We start from the raw sequence: 22,063 nt of genomic DNA on the forward strand, positions 1-22,063 counted from the left end.
TATATATATATATATATATATATATATATATATATATATATATATATACATATATATATATATATATATATATATATATATATATATATATATATATATATATATATATATAAAGCTGAGTCTGAGAGTTTTATTTATTTGATAGTTTATTTCACATTTCTTGATTGTAAAGGCTAAATACAAATAAAACGTGAATTTATTATTTTTTTTGTACTGTTTTTATTATTTATTTTTAAGTTGTAAAAGCCTGGAGGTATAATAGATTTTGCAAATTCAGTTTGCAGACATTTGTGGGTACAGACATCCATTGTGTGCGTTCTTGGCAGTTTTTCCCTGGCTTTTTAATATTGTCCATATCAATATCGGACTTGTATCGTATCGACCGAAATTATGTCGTGATATAAATTTTTGCCATATCGTCCAGCCCTAATACATATATACACATACCTACATACATGCACAAATATTCAATCAACAACAACAAAATTAAAAGCTTGCCAAACATATTCCCTCAATGATGCATAAACCTCCATAATTATGTAAATGTTCAAATATAAATAATTATTTTTTTGGTCAGCCATTTACTCCATTTATTTGTAATTATCTGTTTGTAATCACAGTGCATTTCCCCAATGTCTGCTATTATTTTGAACTGTTTGTCTTTATTGGTGGATCTTCTTTATACCATTTTCAGTATCACATATACCTTCCTAAATGCATTGAGTTGCTGCTATGTTATTGGCTGATTCGATAATGATCTTAATAAGATTTTCTGTGTTTACCATAGGATTAAAATCTGTTCATTTCCTCGTATAGTCATACACTTGTTTATTGATTTACTGGTATTCTCCTCCACCAGGTGAATGTTGCTGTTCTATTTCTCATCCCTTGAGTCTCTGTGATGGACATGGAGACAGCTGTCTGTGAGCCTCATTACCAGAACGGTGACGTCCACCATGAGGATCTTTGCCCAAAGCAGCCCACCGTTCTCAAGATCCACCTGTACCACAGCAGCCGGAGCGACGGCGACTGCAGCCCGATCTGTTACCCGCCGGGAGAGTACATCACAGAACAGCTCATCGTTCATGCTGCCAAGGAGAGCGGTCAGTCATGCATGATAGAAAATGCAGAATTCGTGAAGCAGACCAGAATTACAGTCAAGCCAAAAATTATGATGGCAACTTAATTTCTGTTTATTTGCTAGAATGGTTAAAATATGACAATGACTGTATCCGAAATCGCTCCCTATATCCTTAAATAGTGCATATACAGGGGTTGGACAATGAAACTGAAATGCTATGAAGGTTTAATTAGCAGAGAAATGGCACAGTTTAGCTTAAATATTGCAATGCACACAACATTATGGGTGACATAGAGGATGACCAATACACACAACAATACTGGTGAATGAGTGGCTTGATGAACATACAAGTGAACATTTCCCATGGCCTGCACAATCACCTGATCATAATATTATTGAGCCACTTGGGTGTTTTGGAGGAGTGAGTCAGGAAAGGATTTTCTCCACCAGTAACATGTAGTCACCTGGCCGCTATTCTGCAAGAAGAATGGCTTAAAATCCCTCTGGCCACTGCGCAGGACTTGTATCTCTCAATCCCATGACAAATTGATACTGTAGTGGCCACAAAAGGGGACCTTAAAGTATACTAACCAACTATTGTGGTATAAAACCAGGCATTTCATTGTGCAATCCATATATATATATAGTTGAAGTCAGAATTATTAGCCCCCATGTTTATTTTTCCCCAATTTTTGTTTAATGGAGAGATTTTTTTCAGCACATTTCTAAACATAATAGTTTTAATAACTCATCTCTAATAACTGATTTATTTTATCTTTGTCATGATGACAGTAAATAATATTTGACTAGATATTTTTCAAGACACTTCTATACAGCTTAAAGTGACATTTAAAGGCTTAACTAGGTTAATTAGGTTAACTAAGCAGGTTAAGGTAATTAGGCAAGTTATTATATAATGATGGTTTGTTCTGTAGACTATCAAAAAAAAATATTGCTTAAAGGGGCTAATAATTTTGACATTAAAATGTTTTTTAAAACATTAATTTTATTCTAGCCGAAATAAAAACAAATAAGACTTTCTCCAGAAGAAAAAATATTATCAGACATACTGTGAAAATTTCCTTGCTCTGTTAAACATTATTTGTGAAATAATTAAAAAAGAAAAAGAAATTCAAAAGGGGGCTAATAATTCTGTCTTCAACTGTATATAACATTTCTCATGGCCTGCACAGTCACCAGACCTAAATATTATTGAGCCACTTTGGGGTGTTTTGGAGGAGCGAGTCAGGAAAGCTTTTCCTCCACCAGCAACATGTAGTCACTAAGAAGAATGTCTCAAATACCCTTGGGCCACTGTGCAGGACTTGTATCTGTCATTCCTATGACAAACTGATGCCTTAAACTATACTAATGAACTATTGTGCTCTAAAACCAGATGTTTCATTGTCCAATCCATATAATTTTTTTTGAGGGAGCAGCCATTACTAGGGAAGTTTGAAACCATAATAATTTATCTTTAGTGCAAATAATCAATCCCACAATGCACCACAATAACGAGTGTACAATATGCTGCATTCCAGTCCAATTTTCTATGCTCTTCCTAATCCATCTGAGAGATTTCTTAACCAGCACAAAGAAAACTTCATCCTTTCCAGTGTAGCCTGTGCTCAAATTCACGAACTTGTTTTCATTCACTTTTTCAAGTGGACTAATGTAGGGAACGGTGAATGAGGGGAACAGGAACGCAATTTCAGATCAAGCGATTTCTGTTCAGGCATTGCCCAGACTCTTTGCAATAACTTCCTTCTATGCCATTTTTCTCCAAAGGAGATGTGACTGTGACAAACAGTCTGCGTCAAGACTATTTATTAGTTGCTTGGTGTCTGCATTGGTATTTGTACACAGAGTACCCCATCCACTGTGAAATTTCATTTAGTCCATATTGTGATGCTCACTGCTGTGTAGTAAAGATACATTTTGTCGTCACACATTTCTCCATTTAAGTGTGAACTGAAATACGACTCGTTACTGAAAATGTGTCGCTCTCTGCCTGGTTGGAGCACAGCGCTAAAATTAATTCACCCCCCCCCCCCCCCATGCTAAAGGTTAGCATATTCTCAGGGCTGGATTTTAATTATATAAATGCTCAGATACAAGACATTTTTAATACAAACTGAAAAAAATCCTGCAAAGCCCAAACTTATAAATTATAATGTTTGTTTGAATAGCTGTGTTTTTTTTTTCTTCTTTTTATTATATTTTTTATTTTATTATATTATATTCTATTATATTTTAGCTATATTCGTATTATAGCTATATTCTTTATATCTAAAGTTTAAATTATTTTATATTTGGTCTTATTTTCTATATCTATAACTGATATTTTTATATCTGTTTTATTTTTTTTTGTAAATATTTTTTTCCATCATTATTTGGAAAGGACAGTAGAGGTTGCAGACAGTAAATTATTGGGAGCAGAGAGAGGGGAAGAGTTAGCAAAGGACCTCGAGCCAGGAATCGAGCTCGGGTCGCCGTGAGCACCATGGTGCTATAATGTCGGCGCACTTAACCACTAGGCGCTATTGGCGCTGACTCTATATCTAAAATTGTCGGGGGTTTTTTTTTACAGATTATACTCCATATTTTAGATTTTTATTGTTGTTTTTTTTAAGGTAGAAGGTGGTTGAATAAGCATATCGTACTTTATATGACCGCAGAACTCGAAATTGCGACTGTTTTGGATATATATGTACCAGAGATTTTATCTACGCGACCTCAAAATAAATTTGGGAGTATTTGCGCGAGGGCATAAAGTTTTTGCCGTGCAACCAGTTTTCACTGCAAAATGTGCAGCGCATGCACCTATTTAGGAGAAATTCTAAATACTTGCGTTCTGTGAATTAACGTCGCCTCGTGGTTCCATCCCTAAGAGGGAAGAAATCACTTTCCCGAACTCTCGCATTCAATCTGCCCAGTTGGTGGAATAAACTCCGTTACTACATCAGAACAGCAGAGTCACTTGCTGTCTTCAAGAAACGACTAAAAACTCAACTATTTAGTCTCCACTTTCCTTCCTAATCTTAACTGCCTCTCTGGCTATACCACTAACTGTACTCTCTCAAGAAAAAAAAAATATATATATATATATTTTAATGCTTTGCTTCTTAGACTTTACACACCTGAAACTTGTCTATAGCACTTGTTCACTGCTGCTCTTATAGTTGTGTAAATTGCTTCCTTGTCCTCATTTGTAAGTCGCTTTGGATAAAAGCGTCTGCTAAATGACTAAATGTAAATGTAAAATTCCCGCAGAATGCGTCTTTGCACCAAACAACGCATAGACTTCCAGTGGGTTAAACTCCGCTATTAAAAATGCTAAAGCCATTCACCTTAAAAATGGTGGGACGGAGTTTGCAGGTAACAGTGTTTGCCACATCTACACATTTTAAGCACGAGATATTCTAACGTTATTTAATCCTTCATTTAATCGTCACGATGCTGTCAGTTGCGTGATGTTCACCATCGCAAAAGAGCATGCATTCACTGAGATCAAACTAATATCGCAGCACATGAAAAGATCGGTATTGCTATTAAGATGACGTATGCAAATAAGTTATATGTCAATAGCATCTGTGCAATGTCAGACACCACCCGTGAGAACACCTAAAATATTAGCTTCATGTCGAGCATATTTTTTTTGCTTGTTAGTTTTGATAAGTGTTGATTTTAAATGCAGTAAATCTCTTAATATAAAACTTGTATTAATGCTGCTCATAATTTTTAGTTGGTGCGCCTACATTTTTAAAGTTAGGAGCACCGGTGCTACCAAGAAAAAGGCTAATTTCGAGCTCTGTGACCGTGTATGTGACATAAAAATTTTATTTAAATAATTATAGAAGAAGAATTTAATTTCAAATATCAAGACAATGAATGTGTAAAACAGCTTTTTTATCTTAGCAAAAACATAATTACTATTATACATGTTTGAGTGTAACAGTAGTTGTATACCAAATCTTGTCAGGCATATTTACATATTTAAATTGTATAGGCTATTTAATCACAGTGCACTCATATTTTCTCACTATGCTTCAGACCTCTAGGTTTAACTAGGGATGGGTACTGAACTCTGTACTTCATCGCTATCGGTGCTAAATTATAAAAGAATATATAAGCTCTGACGTTAACTGTTCTGCTGTCAGTACTGGAGAATTATTGCTGTCTAAACATTAATTACAGTTGCATAAATTAGTTGGCCTATGTTTTCTAATTTGGGGTATTTGATATTCGTCTGCACGAATCTCACATGAGAAATGCTCGGCAAGCGCGTCAAGTATAAAAGCCTTCGCAGTTCTCTGCTGTGTACGCGCACTTTGCGGAGGCTCACGCTAAGCGCACACACATAGCTTGCAACCAAGACTCTCGCACGCACACACAGCTCGTAAGCTTGCGGAGTGAAACTAACGGATTGTATTTCCCGAGTGGACAGCGACAGTGCCCATTGCAACAAACACAACCAGTTACTTTCTTGTATAAGCGGAAACGCAAGCAAGTGAAAGTATCTTTCAAAAGTGCTTAACTGCAGAAAGACAATTGAAAAGCTTTTGACTGCCTAGCTACTAACGGTAACGTTACATCATACACATCGTTATGCCAGCAGTCAATCACCTAAATTAGTATAATATTAATAGTTAAATAAACACACACATTCGGTTACAATGAAAACAGTATTTCTTTCTGCAGTAGCCTAAATAAATCTTAGTTAACATTAAAACTGCTTTTACATCAGCTGTATTTACAAATATAGCCTATGAATAGCCTAATAATAAACAATGCATATTAAAGGGCACATAGTTTACCTCTTTTTTATGATTTAATATTAATATTATGGTTCTTCTGAGTGTGCCAGTTTAGGTTCAGTTTAAAACACAATTCAGATTTTTTTATTATAATGTGTTAAAAAGTGTCATGTTGGGGGCGTGTCCACAGTTCGCTGATTTATGGGTGTGTTGTTTCACATGTAGATTAGTTTCGGCTTCCCGTCAACGTAACAAGGGGGCGGGGCCATGAGCTCACCCACTCTGCGTTTGCAACAGAGTCTGACAGGCAGACAGAAAAAGCTGGAGTGAGAGGATCACCATTCAGTCGTACATGTACGACTCTGACACAGACCAAGCAGAGAGTACAAAATCATGTGTCTTTGTACAGTTTTACAGCCAACTGTGTGCTAGTTTCAAGTGCCGAGCTTGTACACAGAAACTAATAACCACGCACACTGAATTAACTTTGACTGAGGCACCGGATGCGCCACTCGAAGCCGCGACACGGCACACCAGACACACTCTGTGGCGCAGCAGAAACATGACGTGTCCCGAATCGTCGCGGCACGCATTTTTGAATTCTAAACATAGATTTCTGCAGCGGTCCGCGGCGCCCAGCCGTCGACTTGAGTGTACCCTGATAGAAACCTATGTTTAGAATTCTACAACGCATGCTAGTTAAGATCACAGGGAGCTTCTGGGATCGCGAGAAATGCAAACGGCTGAAGTATAAGGTAGACTCAATGAGAAGTACACATGTTTGCAAACCTACCTAAAGATACAACCAATAATTCCGATTAGAGCGATAATGTGGAGAATATTGATCTTGTGTTGAGCCCAATGAGCCTTGCATCTGAAAATAGAGCTAGGGTGTTCCTTTAGTGATATTGCTTCGACTCATGCTAAAAATGGCGGAAGTGAATCAACAAACTGAGGATATGATGACGCGCCTGTCAATCAATATTGGTGGGCGGGGGGACCGCTCTCCTACGTCAAGTTGCGGTCGGTTTGAAAACAGCTCCAATTGGTCCACTGTTTTTTTTATGCTGTTAAATTGAAAAAAAGCACTGGGTGTGCTTATATCACCCCAATTTGACAGTCTATACACCATACATGCACATATGTCTGTCCAAACAGCTTGAAAAGTAGATTTTTTACCATAGGTGCCCTTTAAGAAATAATAAAAAATGCTTATTTTTACATTGCAAGATGCTCCAAAACTGTATTAAAAACACAGTTATCTCCCAAAACACTGTTAACTCATTTATGTGAATGCCTTAATGAAAGATCATGAACATGTTCTCATTTAACTGCATTTTACAACTCAAAGAGGGTATTTTTAACAGTAGGCAGCACACTAAACCAAGAAGGATCCCGACTTCTGTCAGAAAAGGCACACATGTTGATTTTTCTCCAGAAGAATGGTCATTTTCCTTCAAACCATTGTACATTCTTTTACAGGAAAAAATTATTTATTTGTTTTACAATTATTGGTTTCATTTTATTTTACATTAAAAACGTAATAATAAAACAGAATTTTCATAAAAAGTACCAAATCGATAAGTGATATCGATAAAAGTAGAAATACCATTAAAACCTTAACGATACCCATCCCTTGGTTTATAATCAATTAAAATATAATCAAGTTTAGTATGAAAACATTTGAATGAGTATTGAGTATTAATCAGAATTAAGCATGTTTAATTTCTTCATAAATATATAGGCTATGCTAAAATAACATTTGGATTGTTTAATTCATATGCTAACATTTGTTTAAAACATCAAATCAGACTCTTTATTTGCTATTACCATGCTTACTATGTTTATAAAATCCCTTATTTAATTTGTTAAATGGGACATCTCGTTTTCAAACCATATGCAAACATTCCCACTATAATCGTACTGCTTTGTGCCGGAAATATATGCCAAGTGTGAACAGTCAAATTAGTATTTCCACCATGTTTAGCTGTTAAAATGCTACGACGGAAGTCTGATCAAAAATAAAAACCTGTGACATCTTGAAATGCCATCATACGTCTGTCACCAATACCTGTCTGGAGACGAGCTGATGGCTCCTGGGCTGATGTTTATCTTTATTTAACAGTAAACACAGGTGGACTGACAGGATCTTACATTATATAAGGCTTCAATACTGAACTTGATTGATGTGAGAATCACCAACCTGCCCCCAATAACGAACTGTTTACACAATACTCTCAGCAAGTATGATAACAAAAGAAGTACAACTTTTCCTCATAAGTACAAAACAATGATGACAATAGGTATATGCGGGTGAGAATAAATAGAGCTGGGTGAGTTATCAAAATGAAAGAGAAAACAACTTATTTTCCGCATGATGATTATCTTGTTTTTTTAGTTCCTGTTAATACTTCCCCTTTAAAAACATATGTGGGAATAAAAAATTATGTAATCTAGTTCCAAATTAGCAATAAATATATATAGAACTGAAAAGTTATGTTCTTTGGTTTAAAAAAAGAACAACCTACACATTGTCAATAAAGAATTCAGTATGTCTCCTAGTTTTGGTGCTAAAAATTCCAACAATTTGGTGCCGTGACCTGGATAGAGACTGAAACAAAAAATGTCCAATAATTTGGTGGCATGACCCGGATATAGACTAAAATCACATATTTCCGACAATTTGGTGCCGTGACCCGGATATAGACTGAAATCACACATTTCCAGCTATTTGGTGTCGTGATGCGGATGAAGACTGAAATCATGTTTCCAACAATTTGGTGCCGTTACCCAGATAGAGACTAAAATCAGAAATTTCCAACAATCTGATGTTGCGACCCGGATAGAGACTGAAATTACACGTTTATAAAACAATGTGGTGCCATAATTCGTATAGAGACTGAAATCACAAATATCCTATAATTTGTTAACGTGACCCGGATAGAGACTGAAAGCACAAACTTCCAACAATTTGGTGCTGTGACCCGGATAGAGACTGAAATCACACGTTTTCCAACAATTTGGTGCCGTGACCCGGATAGAGACTGAAATCACATGTTTACAACAATTTGGTGCCGTTACCCAGATACAGACTAAAATCAGAAATTTCCAACAATCTGATGTTGCGACCCGGATAGAGACTGAAATTACACGTTTATAAAACAATGTGGTGCCATAACTCGTATAGAGACTGAATTCACAAATATCCAACAATTTGGTGCCGTGACGCGGATAGAGACGGAAATCACAAATTTCCAACAATTTGCTGCCGTGACCCAGATAGAAACTGAACTCACAAATATCCAACAATTTGTTTCCATGACCCAGATAGAGACTGAAATCACAAAAAAATCCTAATATTGGATGTCGTGACCCAGATAGAGACTGAAATCACACATTTCCAACAATTTGGTGCCATGACCCAGAAAGAGACTGAAATCACAAATAATGGATGTCGTGACCCAGATAGAGACTGAACACACAAACTTCCAACAATTTGCTGCCATGACCTGGATAGAGACTGAAATCACACGTTTTCCAACAATTTGGTGCCAAGACCCGGATAGAGACTGAAATCACACGTTTTCCAACAATTTGGTGCCGTGACCCGGATAGACTCAAATCAGACGTTTTCCAACAATTTGGTGCCGTGACCCGAATAGAGGCTGAAATCACAAAATTCCAAATATTGGGTGCTGTGACCCGGATAGAGACTGAAATTACACGTTTTCCAACAATTTGGTGCCGTGACCCGAATAGAGGCTGAAATCACAAAATTCCAAATATTGGGTGCTGTGACCCGGATAGAGACTGAAATTACACGTTTTCCAACAATTTAGTGGCGTGACCTGGATAGAGACTGAAAACACAAATTTCCAACAATTTGGTGCCGTGACTCGGATAAAGACTGAAATCACACCGTTTCCAACAATTTGGTGCCGTGACCCGGATAGAGACTGAAATCATACATTTCCAAATATTGCGTGCTGTGACCAGGATAGAGACTGAAATCCCAAATTTCCAAGAATTTAGTGCCGTGACCCGGATAGAGACTGAAATCACAAATTTCCAACACATACAAACTACTGCGTGTGGACAGATGTTCTCTATATACATGTGTATCTGTTCAAAATAGTTCGCATGAATTGTTGCTTTTTGTGTTTGCAGGAGTGTCACCAGTATACTGCAGCCTCTTTGGGCTCTACAGAGAAGATGAAGCCGTCTGGTTATCACCCAATCACGTCCTCCATTTAGATGAAACCGCCAATGAGAGTTTGCTATTTAGAATTAGGTAATGCACGTTCACTTAAAGGAATAGGAATAGTAGACACATTTTGCATTTACCCTGACTTTGAGTTTCTTTGTTTTGTTTAAAGGGACAGTTTACCCAACAAATTGTATTTTCTCACCCTCATGTGGTTTTAAAACTATAGGAGTTTCTTTATTCTGTTGAACACAAAAGAAGTCTTTTGAAGAAAGCTGAAAACATGTAATCATTGACTTGCATAGTAGGAAAAACACATACTGTGGAGGTCAATGGTTACAGGTTTCCAGCTTTCCTCAAGATATCTTCTTTTGTGTTGAACGGAAAAAAAGAAAGTCAAATAGGTTTTAAACAAGTGAAGGGTGAGTCGATGACAAAAGTTAAATTTTGAATCTCTTTAACACAAAATAAGATATTTTGAAGAATGTTGGAAACTGATAACCATTGACTTTCAAGTCAGTAGCTGTGTTTCCATCTATTTTTATCCCCATGTTCATTCATTCATTTTCCTTCAGCTTAGTCCCTCTGTTTATCAAGGGTCGCCACAGTGGAATGGACCGCCAACTATTCCAGCATATGTTTTATAATTTACATTTGTACTTGTAAACAATTTGTGTTGGAACATCCTGGAGGAATTGTGTTGAACCCAGCTACTAATTTTGTATTTTCTTTCAGGTACTATTTTCCTGGCTGGTACAGTTGTGGGACGTCCCGGGCGTACCGCTATGGAGTGACTAAGGGATCCGAGAGCCCAGTCCTAGACGACTATGTAATGTCTTACCTCTTTGCTCAGGTGAGAAATGATTTTTAATTGTACATCAAGCGTCTGTGGTGTCAGTGAACACTGAATCACCATAGCAACTGTGCATTACAGTTACGCCTCACTTGGCCTGAAATGTGAGCATATCTTGCGTAATTGACCACATCCATATATAATTGAATTGCAGTTTGGCCTAGATTATTTTCTTCAGAGAACAGACAGTCTTGGTTTTGTGTTTTCCAGTGTGGAAATGGGAATTACAGCACTGTATATCTGCACGGATAAAAGCCCCTATTTACTAAACCACTGATAAATAAAGGAAAATCATGCTGGCCGCTGTCTGACTGTACTGAGTGGGTTTGTTTTTGTGGCGCCAGTTTGTCTTCCACCAACTGCATGGTATGCGATGACTGTCACAGAGGTGTTTTTTTTTTCACTCGTAACTTGCATAGTATGTTTTAATTAAAATTATTATCCGTTTTGTTTAAGTGGAATGAAAATAAAGTGCATAACAGCACTAAAATGAGTGATAAATCACTCGCATGTGTGACTACTAGGGGTGTAACGGATCACGGTTGATCTATGATTCTTATGGATCACAAATCCAAGGTTCGGAACACACATGACCTGCAGATTAATACATATTTTCTTACTTGTAGCTTAATCCGTCATTAACACGTCATTCAAATCACATGCATGAAAGCATTTAGGCTTTCCTTTAAAATACAATGATGACGGAAGAAGTTGTGGTAGGTTATTCCTGATCTTTCTCTATTTCGAAATGCACCCGCAAACGCAAATGATCTTGATGTGGTAACCAGCAGTATGGATGCCATCTTTGCTAGCACTCTAAATACTGTGGCACCCATCAAACTAAAAAAGGCTAGAGAGAATAAAACTACACCATGGTATAACAGTCGTACTCGCGCTCTCTAAACAGCAACCCGTGCCCTGGAACGTAAATAGAAAAAAAATGAATTTAGAGGTCTTTTGAATTACGTACAAAGACAGTATGTCCAGCTATAGGAAGGCTCGGAAATCTGCCAGGGCTGAGCAGGACTGATCTTGCTGACGTCCAGCTTCTCCGGTCTCCGGCGCCTAGACTGCAGCTCTGCACAAGACGTTTGGCCATAGGAGAAATGGTCGTGCCCAACTGAGCCTGGTTTCTCTTTGAGATTTTTAATTTTTCACTTTCGCCAATTGGTGAAGTTTTTTTCCTCGCCACTGGCTTGCATGGTTTGGGATTTGTAGAGCTGCACATCGATGGATTTGCTCTTCAGTGTTTGAACTCTCAGTAGTGATTATTAAACCACACTGAACTGAGCTAAACTGAACTGAACTTAAACTCTGAAAACTGAACTACACCGTTTCAATTTATTCCAATCTTCTATGTGAAGCTGCTTTGACACAGTCTACATTTGTAAAAGCGCTATACAAATAAAGATGAATTGAATTGGATTGAATTATTCGGGATGTGCTGGGTTTTAATAAAGGTGTCTTCTGTCACTACTTGTTTAGCCTGAAACAATGCATTCAGTGTAAGCTGCACCATTAATCATTAAAAGATCAGGATCTCAACACCCTCACAACATGATGAACATGTTTTTTCAGTTTTGAATTCAGATTAAAAAAATAACATTCATGAATATATATATATATAATAATGGAATTGCATATTGGGCTAGATCAGGGGTGCCCAAACATTCTTATGAAGAGCCAAAAACTAAACTTGATTGAGGGTGGTGGGCCAAAGGTAAATATACCAAACTATATTACATTAAAAATCATTCCATGTGTTGTAACGCAGAAAGTTGTGCCCCTGTTAAGGGTTTTTTCACACATGCCTTATTTAGTTCAATTGAAAGGCAGTAGAGTTAGTTTTCCTTCTTGGTGCGGTTCGTTAGGGCAGGTGTGAATGTAGCAATCGCACTCGAAGCACACCAAAAGCGGGCCAAAAAAGCGACCGAGACCTCCTTGAAGGGTGGTCTTGGTATGCTTTCAAACGAACCCTGGAGCGATTTGTTTGTGGTCAGAACATGATCCGAACTAAAACAGACCCAACCGTAAAAAGTACTGTGCCTTTTTGGACTAATCCAGCTGCTGTAGTCTGATGCGCTGTCCCATCTTATGGGGTGTGGAGGAAAAACATTTGTTGACATCGCTTTACCAACAATTTTAAACAGATAGATAGATAGATAGATAGATAGATAGATAGATAGATAGATAGATAGAGAGAGAGAGAGGGAGAGGGAGAGGGAGAGAGAGACAGAGACACAGACAGACATTACCGGAAGATGACCATGTCGCAGTTTAGCTAAATTAATTCACACCTCCTCCTAAAGTGACTTGCGATGCGCCTTCGCCGTTTGCAATGCATTAAAACATTGTTTTCATTGCTTCATTCTCAAAACGTATAGTTTTTCTAAAGTGATGTACACAAACTATATAATATACTATGACCAGGGATACAATCAGCCAGCGCAGTCGTCCCTCCATAGTAAAAAGCCACATTTTGTGTCTGCCGGTTTGTTTACTTGCGAGAGATCCATTGGCATTTTGCCACGTGTTATTTCTGAACAGGAGAAAGGCAGTTCAGGAAATGCATTCAATAACATCTGGCCAATGAGTGACGTGTGTTTTGTCACATGACTGCATTTTGGTTCTTTTCAACTGGTTCGTACCAAAGCAATCAGTGTGAAAAGGACCCAAAAGCAGCAGAAAAATGCTACAATATATCATTTGTTGCCCTTGGTCCAGACCAAATGAACTGAACCACAGATATGAAAGCAAAGAGACAAAATAGAAAGACGTCTGGACATCATGGTCATTCTGCTTTTACTGAATCTTTTGGTTTTGGACATAGAGAAAGTGACTCGTGTCTCTGTCGCAAAAATATTATAAACATTCAGAACATCACGCAATGTCTGCAGAAGCTGTTTTTGGTGGAGACAAGCAGACATTATCACTGTGTTTGCCCTGGCTCACTCCCACTTGTCACCAAGGTACAATACGCGACGCGCTCACACACACACACACACACACACACACACACACACACACACAAATGAACGTTATGAAAACGATAGTTTGTCATATAGTTGGCGGTTCAATCCATTAATTGGTACGATTGCATTCATACTAGAAGTGAACCGGACCAGAGTTTGCATGAACCGTACCCCAGACCACCTCTTTCAGGCAGACTCTGGTACGGTTCGCGGGTGCGCACCCGAGTTCAGAAGACACGTTCACATTAGCTAAACATACCGTACTCTGACATCAAACCCGGGTGCGGACCAAAAGTGCTAGTGTGAAAGCACCCTAAGACTCCAAATCACCCCAGAGTTTTTTCCTGTCCATTTTTAGCATTTGTCCATTGTATATACATTGGCAGAGTGTTCTTAGCAACATATAAACAAAACTGTTCCTCAAATAATGAAGTATAAATACAAAAACCCAGCAAAGTGTTCTTGCTTTTATAATGAACAAAGCTCATTTCAGTTAAGCTCAGCTGCAACCCTTCATAATAAAAATCAAGGAACATCTGTACTGCACAATTAATCTCTTATTTACATTCGTGCTTATCCGTTTTTGATCGAGCAGAGCCTCACACTGATCAAACTCTGTCTTAGCAGATTCTGATTTATTAAATAATAAAAATCCAAAATGAAATTTCTGTCATTTATTTAACATTCACATGTTTCAAAGCTGTTTGAGCTTCTTTCTTTTTTCTGTTGAACACAAAAGAAGATATTCTGAAGAATGTTAGAACTAGGAACAGCTGATATGGATTTAAAATGATATCACAATTCTTTCTGGTATTTATTGCTATAATGATATTATTGACAGTAATTCATAAGTATCCACGAGAAACAAAAATACCTGCATCCTTTGAGAAAAGTATTTATTTAAAAGAATGTGCACTACCTGACTAAAGTCTTGTTGTTGATCTCAGTTGTAAGAGTAACAAATAATAACTTGACTTTTAGTCGATCATTTGGAAAAGTGGCATAAGGTAGATTTTTTTAGATGAATTATCTGTTAAACTGCATCTCAATCATAACAAATACTGCAGAAGACCTAATGGAACCCGCATGGAACCAAGATTCTCATTGAATCAGTCAAGTTTGGTGAAGGAAAAATCATGGTTTGGCGTTACATTCATTTCAGGGGCATGCGAGAGATCTGCAGAGTAGATGGCAACATCAACAGCCTGATGATATGTTCAAAATGAACGAATCGTTCAAGAACGACCCATCACTACACGTGACATGCAGTGCCGGTGTTGTATCGAAATCTGACTCCCCCTCGCGTGCAAGCATGTCACACAGCGCCTGCTGCTGTCACAGCGGTTTATTAGAAACCTTTTACCGATCATTTCCTCCGCAATTGACAGCAAGAACAAACATAGAAGCCTTGTCAAATTGACAAGCAGCACCTGCATGTGTTCAAAAGAATTAAAAACGCCAAAATGGCACGAATTTATACCGAATATCGAAAGTGAAACCAACTCATATTCACTGATTATAAGTTCAGTATTTCTTACACAACGGTCTCTTCTTTACATTTATGTCATAACACATTTAGCTCTGCCTTCTGGTCTGTTATTGCATATTAACTTCAATTCTGATTATATTCTTATCATTGTATTTATTTATTTATTTATTTATTCTCTTTAATTGATTTATTTATTTTAGCCCCTTAACTGAAGGATGGGGTTTGATTTTGTCTGTGTGCCTCATGTACAAACGGTTGGTGGTTTAAATGATTATTAAAACAAAAAAAATAAAAAAACATGCATTTATCCACCAAACATTTCTTTTTCTATTATAATATCTCGCTGTTAGCTACTCATTCTACAAATAACAATATAAGAATTATAATTATTATGATGATAATAACAGGGAGGGAAACCCCAGTGTTTGAATTATATTTTGCTCAAAAACTGTTTAATAAAGTTTTAATAAAAGCTTTGACTCTCAAGTAACCATTTATGGGAAAATACCGGATACATATTGTATACCGTCATTCCTCCTAAAAATATCGATATATAATTTTTGCCCATATCACCCAGCCCTAGTTCTATATAATACTTTGAAAAGCGAATGTTCATTGTGATTATATGATACTGCAGCGCTGAACAACACAGCTGAGAAGTTTTAGTCAACCAATACCCATAAATTAAAACACAAAATTATGTGTGACCAAAACAAAACTCTTCAAGGACACTCTTGAAAAATCTCAAGACGTTTTCCTGGTAAACTAAAGGTCTAAATAATTAAAAAAATTATTAATCTCTGCTTTGTTCAAGTGTTTTACAGTCATAGCCCGGAGTTACGTTCTTACTATATCAGTCGAAAAATGCCAAATATTCTTCAGTGTGTTTGTTCAAGAGTTATTTTTTCGCATAGTCATAGCCTGAAGTTACATTCTTACCATATCGCTTGAGAAATGAATACATATTCCTGAATTTAGGTTACTGTCACTGTGGCCCGATTTGTTCGCTGATCCAAAAATATCCTGTTTTAGCTGAAGCGTGGAGTCAGACGACCATCATGTTGAGTTCAGCTGGGGAGAGCCGAGGCTTATAGGGGTTTAAAATTAAGCTGTGATCTGTTTGGTGGTGACCTCTTTCTGACCTCGTTGGATTATATGGGTTTATGTCCTGTAAAAGTGCAAGTCTGACAGGGACGGGAGTCGTTTTTAAGTGCGTTGCTGAGGCAGCAGTGCGCCATCATCATGCGTGCACGTGTTTTTCAATCTGCGGCTGCTTTGTTTGTGGTTCATGCTTTCACAATGTAGCCTTGCTTTCAGATTTGCTGTGGGTTTTTCCACTCAGAACTGTATTGTTATTGGTTATTTACAATGAAATGTTATTGGCTGTAAGTCATCGACCACTAGTGGATTGTATGTTGATACACATCAAACTGAAATATTACAAGTTGTTAATGAAAATGAGTGAAAATAGTCCTCTTAAAACTAAAATTAACCAAGCAACAAGCAATACTTTTATTATGAGTTATTGTGATTTTTGTAGTTTTGAGTGACATTTTCATAAAAGCGGGAGTGGATATGATGGGATTTATGTTAGCCAATAACAAGAGTGGACATTTATTTTGTTTCTGTCAGAGGCAATATCCATTCAAAGTGTTTTCAAAAGTACAAATGAAGATGGAAAATTATGATTTTTAAGTGTATTATTACTGTACCATTTTTAGTGCAAGTTCTCTTAATAAAGTTTATAAAGCTAAGCTACCTTGAAATACATCATATAAAAATGCAATATATATATATATATATATATATATATATATATATATATATATATATATATATATATATATATATATATATATATATATATATATATATATATATATATATATTCTAGTTGATCATTTGGAAAAGAGGCAGAAGGTATATTTTTGGATGAATCATCTGTTGAACTGCATTACAATCATCACAAATACTGAAGAAGATATATTGGAGCCCGCATGGACCCAATATTCACATAAAAAATCAGTCAAGTTTGGTGAAGGAAAAATCATGGCTTGGCATTCTGTTTAACCGAAAGAAAAAAATTTCAACACATTTCTAAACATAATAGTTTTAATAACTCATTTCTAATAACCGATTTAGTTCATCTTTGCCATGATGACAGTAAATAATATTTTACTAGATAATTTTCAAGACACTTCCATACAGCTTAAAGTGACATTTAAAGGCTTTACAAGGTTAATTAGGTTAATTAAGCAGGTTAGGGTAATTAGGCAAGTTATTGTATAATGATGGTTTGTTCTGTAGACCATTGAAAAAATATATAGCTTAAAGGGGCTAATAATTTTGTCCTTAAAATGTTTTTTTAAAAATTAAAAACTGATTTTATTCTAGCCAAAATAAAACAAATAAGACTTTCTCCAGAAGAAAAAATATTATCAGACATACTGTGAAAATTTCCTCGTTCTGTCAAACATAATTTGGGAAATATTAAAAATGAAAAAAAAATTCAAAGGGGGCTATTAATTTTGTCTTCAACTACAGTTCATCCAAAATGTAAATTCCTTCATGTACTGTCGCATGAAGATATATTCACTGGCCGAAGTACTTCAGTGCATGTTCTCAGAATCAATTCCCTAGGCTTAAAGTCCATTCAAGTCCACCACCCCAAACAAAATTTTCCATTTTAACCAACTGTAATCCTACATATGTTTAAAAAATAACAACAATAATAATGCTAATATTATTATTACCATATTTTTTTCTTTCTTTCTTTCTTTCTTTCTTTCTTTCTTTCTTTCTTTCTTTCTTTCTTTATATATTTCTTTCTTTCTTTCTTTCTTTATATATTTCTTTCTTTCTTTCTTTCTTTCTTTCTTTCTTTCTTTCTTTCTTTCTTTCTTTCTTTATATATTTCTTTCTTTCTTTCTTTCTTTCTTTATATATTTCTTTCTTTATATATTTATTTATTTATTATTATTATTATTATTATTATTCAGCTTATTATATATCTGAAATAACATCTGTGTTTTGTGCATGCAGTGGAGGAGTGACTTTGTCAATGGCTGGGTGAAGTTGTCAGGAAGCCACGAGAATCAGGAGGAGTGCCTTGGCATGGCTGTCCTGGACATGATGAGGACCGCCAAAGAAAAAGATTGCTCGCCGCTGGACATCTATAATGACATTAGGTACTACTACTTGAAATGTATCCCTTAAAGGTCCCATGAAATTAAAATAATATGTTTTAGATGTTAGTATCAGTATTGCTCATTTTTAGGATATCTATAAGCACACTAAAATAATGACAATTCACGTTTAGAAGATATAAAACTGATAGAAACATGTAAAGCTTGTCACTTCGGCCTACATGGTTTTATTTACGTCACCTCGTACCTTCAGTCTCTCATCAAATCGTTAACGAGCAAATGCTCTCTTGTATCTGACATGCCCCGCCCCCTTTAAGACGCTTCACATTTGATGTGCTTGAGCTCAACCGCTCTCATTGGCAGAACAGTGATAAAACAATACGCTATTGGCTTTTTTATAAAAAGGGGAGGAGCTACACTATGACCCACCCTCTCTTCGTGTTTTGGTTGAGATCATGTCAAACATCGAATAAAAATGCACATTTCAAGGCACTTCACGGGACCTTTAAAGTCTGTGTGAAATCAAAATGTACAATGTTTATTCTGCCAGCACACATTTGTTATGCTTTAGGTGAACAATTAATCTGTGTAAGTTAATTGACTGACAAAAAATGTTTGATTTGGTAATCTTCAATCAAAGTCTGAGCATTTGCTTCTGCATTTGAAATAGTAGTCCTTCTCTGTTTGACTAATTCAGCCACAATATTGTTAATGGTGATGGAGTGATTCAATTATTTTTTTAATGAATCTTTTATGCGACTCAAGAACGATGAGTTTTTTCAGGAAGTGAATCGTTCATTTGCACATGTTGGGGACAAGAGTAGTTCCTTTTTCGTGTCTTCTATCAGGTTTGAGTCGTTCGTTCATCACGTGAAAGACAGAAGCCTGTGCTTAATAGTAACACTCATCATCTGCTTTATTCACAGCTATAAGTCTTTCCTCCCGAAAGACATGAGGGAGCGAATCCAGGACTACCATTTCGTCACAAGAAAGCGCATCCGATATCGCTTCCGGAAAGTGGTGCAGCAGCTGAGCCAGTGCCGAGCCACAGCGCGAGACCTGAAGCTCAAATACCTGATCAGCCTGGAGTCTCTGGACTCGGGTTTCTACACCGAACGCTTCCAGGTCAAAGAGCCCTCGGCCGAGCAGGTCACCATCGTCGTCTCTGCAGATCGAGGCATTCAGTGGTGCCACGAGCGGCATAAAGACACACAGTCTGAGGTAAACGCTGGCCTTTCCTTTCAAGTAGTTCTCAAAAATCACACTGCACTTTGCAGATACACAAAACAAACATGATTGATGTATCGGTACAAATATATATATAGTTGTAGGCCAATTTATTAGCACTCTTGTGAAAATTTATGTATTCTTTAACCCTTATTTGTTGTTGGAGATGTTTTCATCCACTCTGAGGTGATTTTGAGTCTCAATTTGGCCAAAACTTTTTGTGTGTTTCAGCTAGCTGAATGATTTTTGGTGACAAATCTTATTTTGACACATATTTTGAGAAAATAATTAATTTTTTTTTAAATGCATCAGATTAATATTTATTTTTCAATATTTCTTTGCATAAATATGTTAAATCAACCTCAGTCCGGATCAAAACTACTAAATTGTTTAGAAAAATACTGAATTTTAACTCTTTAATTGCCAAATTCATTCATTCAGTCATTCATTTTGTAACTGATTTGGTGAAAAACACACAAAATGACGTATTTTCAATATAAAAAGTAATTGTCGACTGGATTTTTGTAACCTTTTATCAAAGTCTTGGACATGTGAAACAACATAGCCTGTAATGCATTGTTTTTGATAATTTTTTCTCTCTAATTTACAGCTGTTGTTTACTGCTTTTGCCCCATTGACTTCCATTATAACCACTTTTTTTTTATTAAAAAAACCATGACACCATATAATCATGCATTTTTGATTGTTGGTGGTTTTTCCTTATGGGGAACAATTTGTATTTTTTACTGTTGATCATCAGTTGGCACCATTAACCCTTTAGATAGGCCTGTGCAAAATAAAGCTTAGTTTCTGGATATAACATGGAGTATAACTGCAAATTAAAGTGTGTGTATGTGTGTCTGTGAGAGTGACCTTTGCGCACTTACCTTGATGTGTCTGAGGAAATCAAAATCTGCATCTCAGCTCTCAGAACTACATGGAGTAAACAAAAACAAAGACTGTGTATTTACACACCATCAAATGTGCTTATAATGGAAGTCAATAAGGCAAAAACAGCCACCAACAGTAAATTAAGCAGAAAAAATGAAAATCTAACAATGCATCAAAGCCAATGTTGTTACTAATCGTTCACATGTCCAGGACTAGGCATGGGCCGGTATAAGATTCTGACGGTATGATAACCTTGGATAAAAACATCACAGTTTCGCGGTTTCATGCTATTGTGATTACTGCTCTAAAATATATTCTTTTTAAATGTCTGGGTAAAAAACAAAAAATGTTTTCCCTTTTGAACACAGTATATTTTATTTTGAGAAACATTTAAAATATTTTGGAGCAGTAAAACATGTCAGACTAAAACTATAAAAACAGATTTTTTTACAATTTAAAACATCTTTTCTGCAGGAGATACTGTTGTCTTAAAAAAAACAAACAAACAAAAAATGTAAATATAGAATTGTACACATACCCTAGGAATGGTATTGCAGAAAACTTAGCAATTTTAAAACCTTGACTTTTCCAAACCGTGGTATACCTTGAAAACGGTTATTATCCCATGCCTATCCAAGACTGTGATAAAAGGTAAAAAAATCCAGTCTACAATTACTTTTTATATTGAAAATACGTCATTTTGTGTGTGTGTGCGTGTGTTTTTGTTTACCAAATCAGTGACATCATTTGTGAATTTGGCAATTAAAAAGTTAAAATCTTGTAATTTGTCATCTGCACAAGACGTTTGGCCAGCGGAGAAATTAAAATGATCGTGCCAAACTGAGCCTGGTTTCTCTCAAGGTTTTTTTTTTCTTCACTTCCGCCATTAGTGAAGTTTTTTTTCCCCCTCTCCGCTGTCGCCACTGGCTTGCATGGTTCGGGATCTGTAGAGCTGCGCATCGTTGGATTTGCTCTTCAATATTTGGACTCTCAGTAGTGATTATTAAACCACACTGAACTGAGCTAAACTGAACTGAACTTAAACAAATCAAATTGAACTACACTGTTCCTATTTACTGTGACCTTTTATGTGAAGCTGCTTTGACACAATCTACATTGTATAAGCGCTATACAAATAAAGGTGAATTGAGTTGAATTGAATAATTTTAAAAACATTTAGTAGTTTTGATCAGGACTGAGGTTGATAAGCAGATTTATGCAAAAAAAAAAAAAACATTTTTACAGCAGTTTAATTCAGTTCCCGAACATAACAAAAGGGTAGTACATTTGAACAGTGCACAAGGGTTATAAAAATAAATAATAAAAATATTTAGTTGCTGACATGGCATCAAATAAAAAAACATCATCATTGTCATTATTTACAAATATTAAAAATAAATATTTTACAACATTTTAAAAATATGAATGTGCTATTTAATGTAG

The 22,063-nt window shown here is 36.2% G+C and overlaps 1 protein-coding gene across 1 annotated transcript in view; it reads left to right on the top strand.

Annotated features, from left to right (window-relative positions):
- Window positions 1-22,063, top strand: part of jak2b (Janus kinase 2b) — an 84,982-nt gene that overhangs the window by 20,090 nt on the left and 42,829 nt on the right. Inside the window, exons 2-6 of the mRNA XM_056458751.1 lie at window positions 860-1,103; window positions 10,006-10,129; window positions 10,778-10,895; window positions 18,399-18,544; window positions 19,429-19,723. Coding sequence (XP_056314726.1) covers window positions 902-1,103; window positions 10,006-10,129; window positions 10,778-10,895; window positions 18,399-18,544; window positions 19,429-19,723 — 885 coding nt within the window. The 5' untranslated portion in view covers window positions 860-901. The remainder of the gene's footprint in view (window positions 1-859; window positions 1,104-10,005; window positions 10,130-10,777; window positions 10,896-18,398; window positions 18,545-19,428; window positions 19,724-22,063) is intronic.

This window comes from Danio aesculapii, chromosome 5 (assembly GCF_903798145.1).
Source record: "Danio aesculapii chromosome 5, fDanAes4.1, whole genome shotgun sequence".
Taxonomy (NCBI): domain Eukaryota; kingdom Metazoa; phylum Chordata; class Actinopteri; order Cypriniformes; family Danionidae; genus Danio; species Danio aesculapii.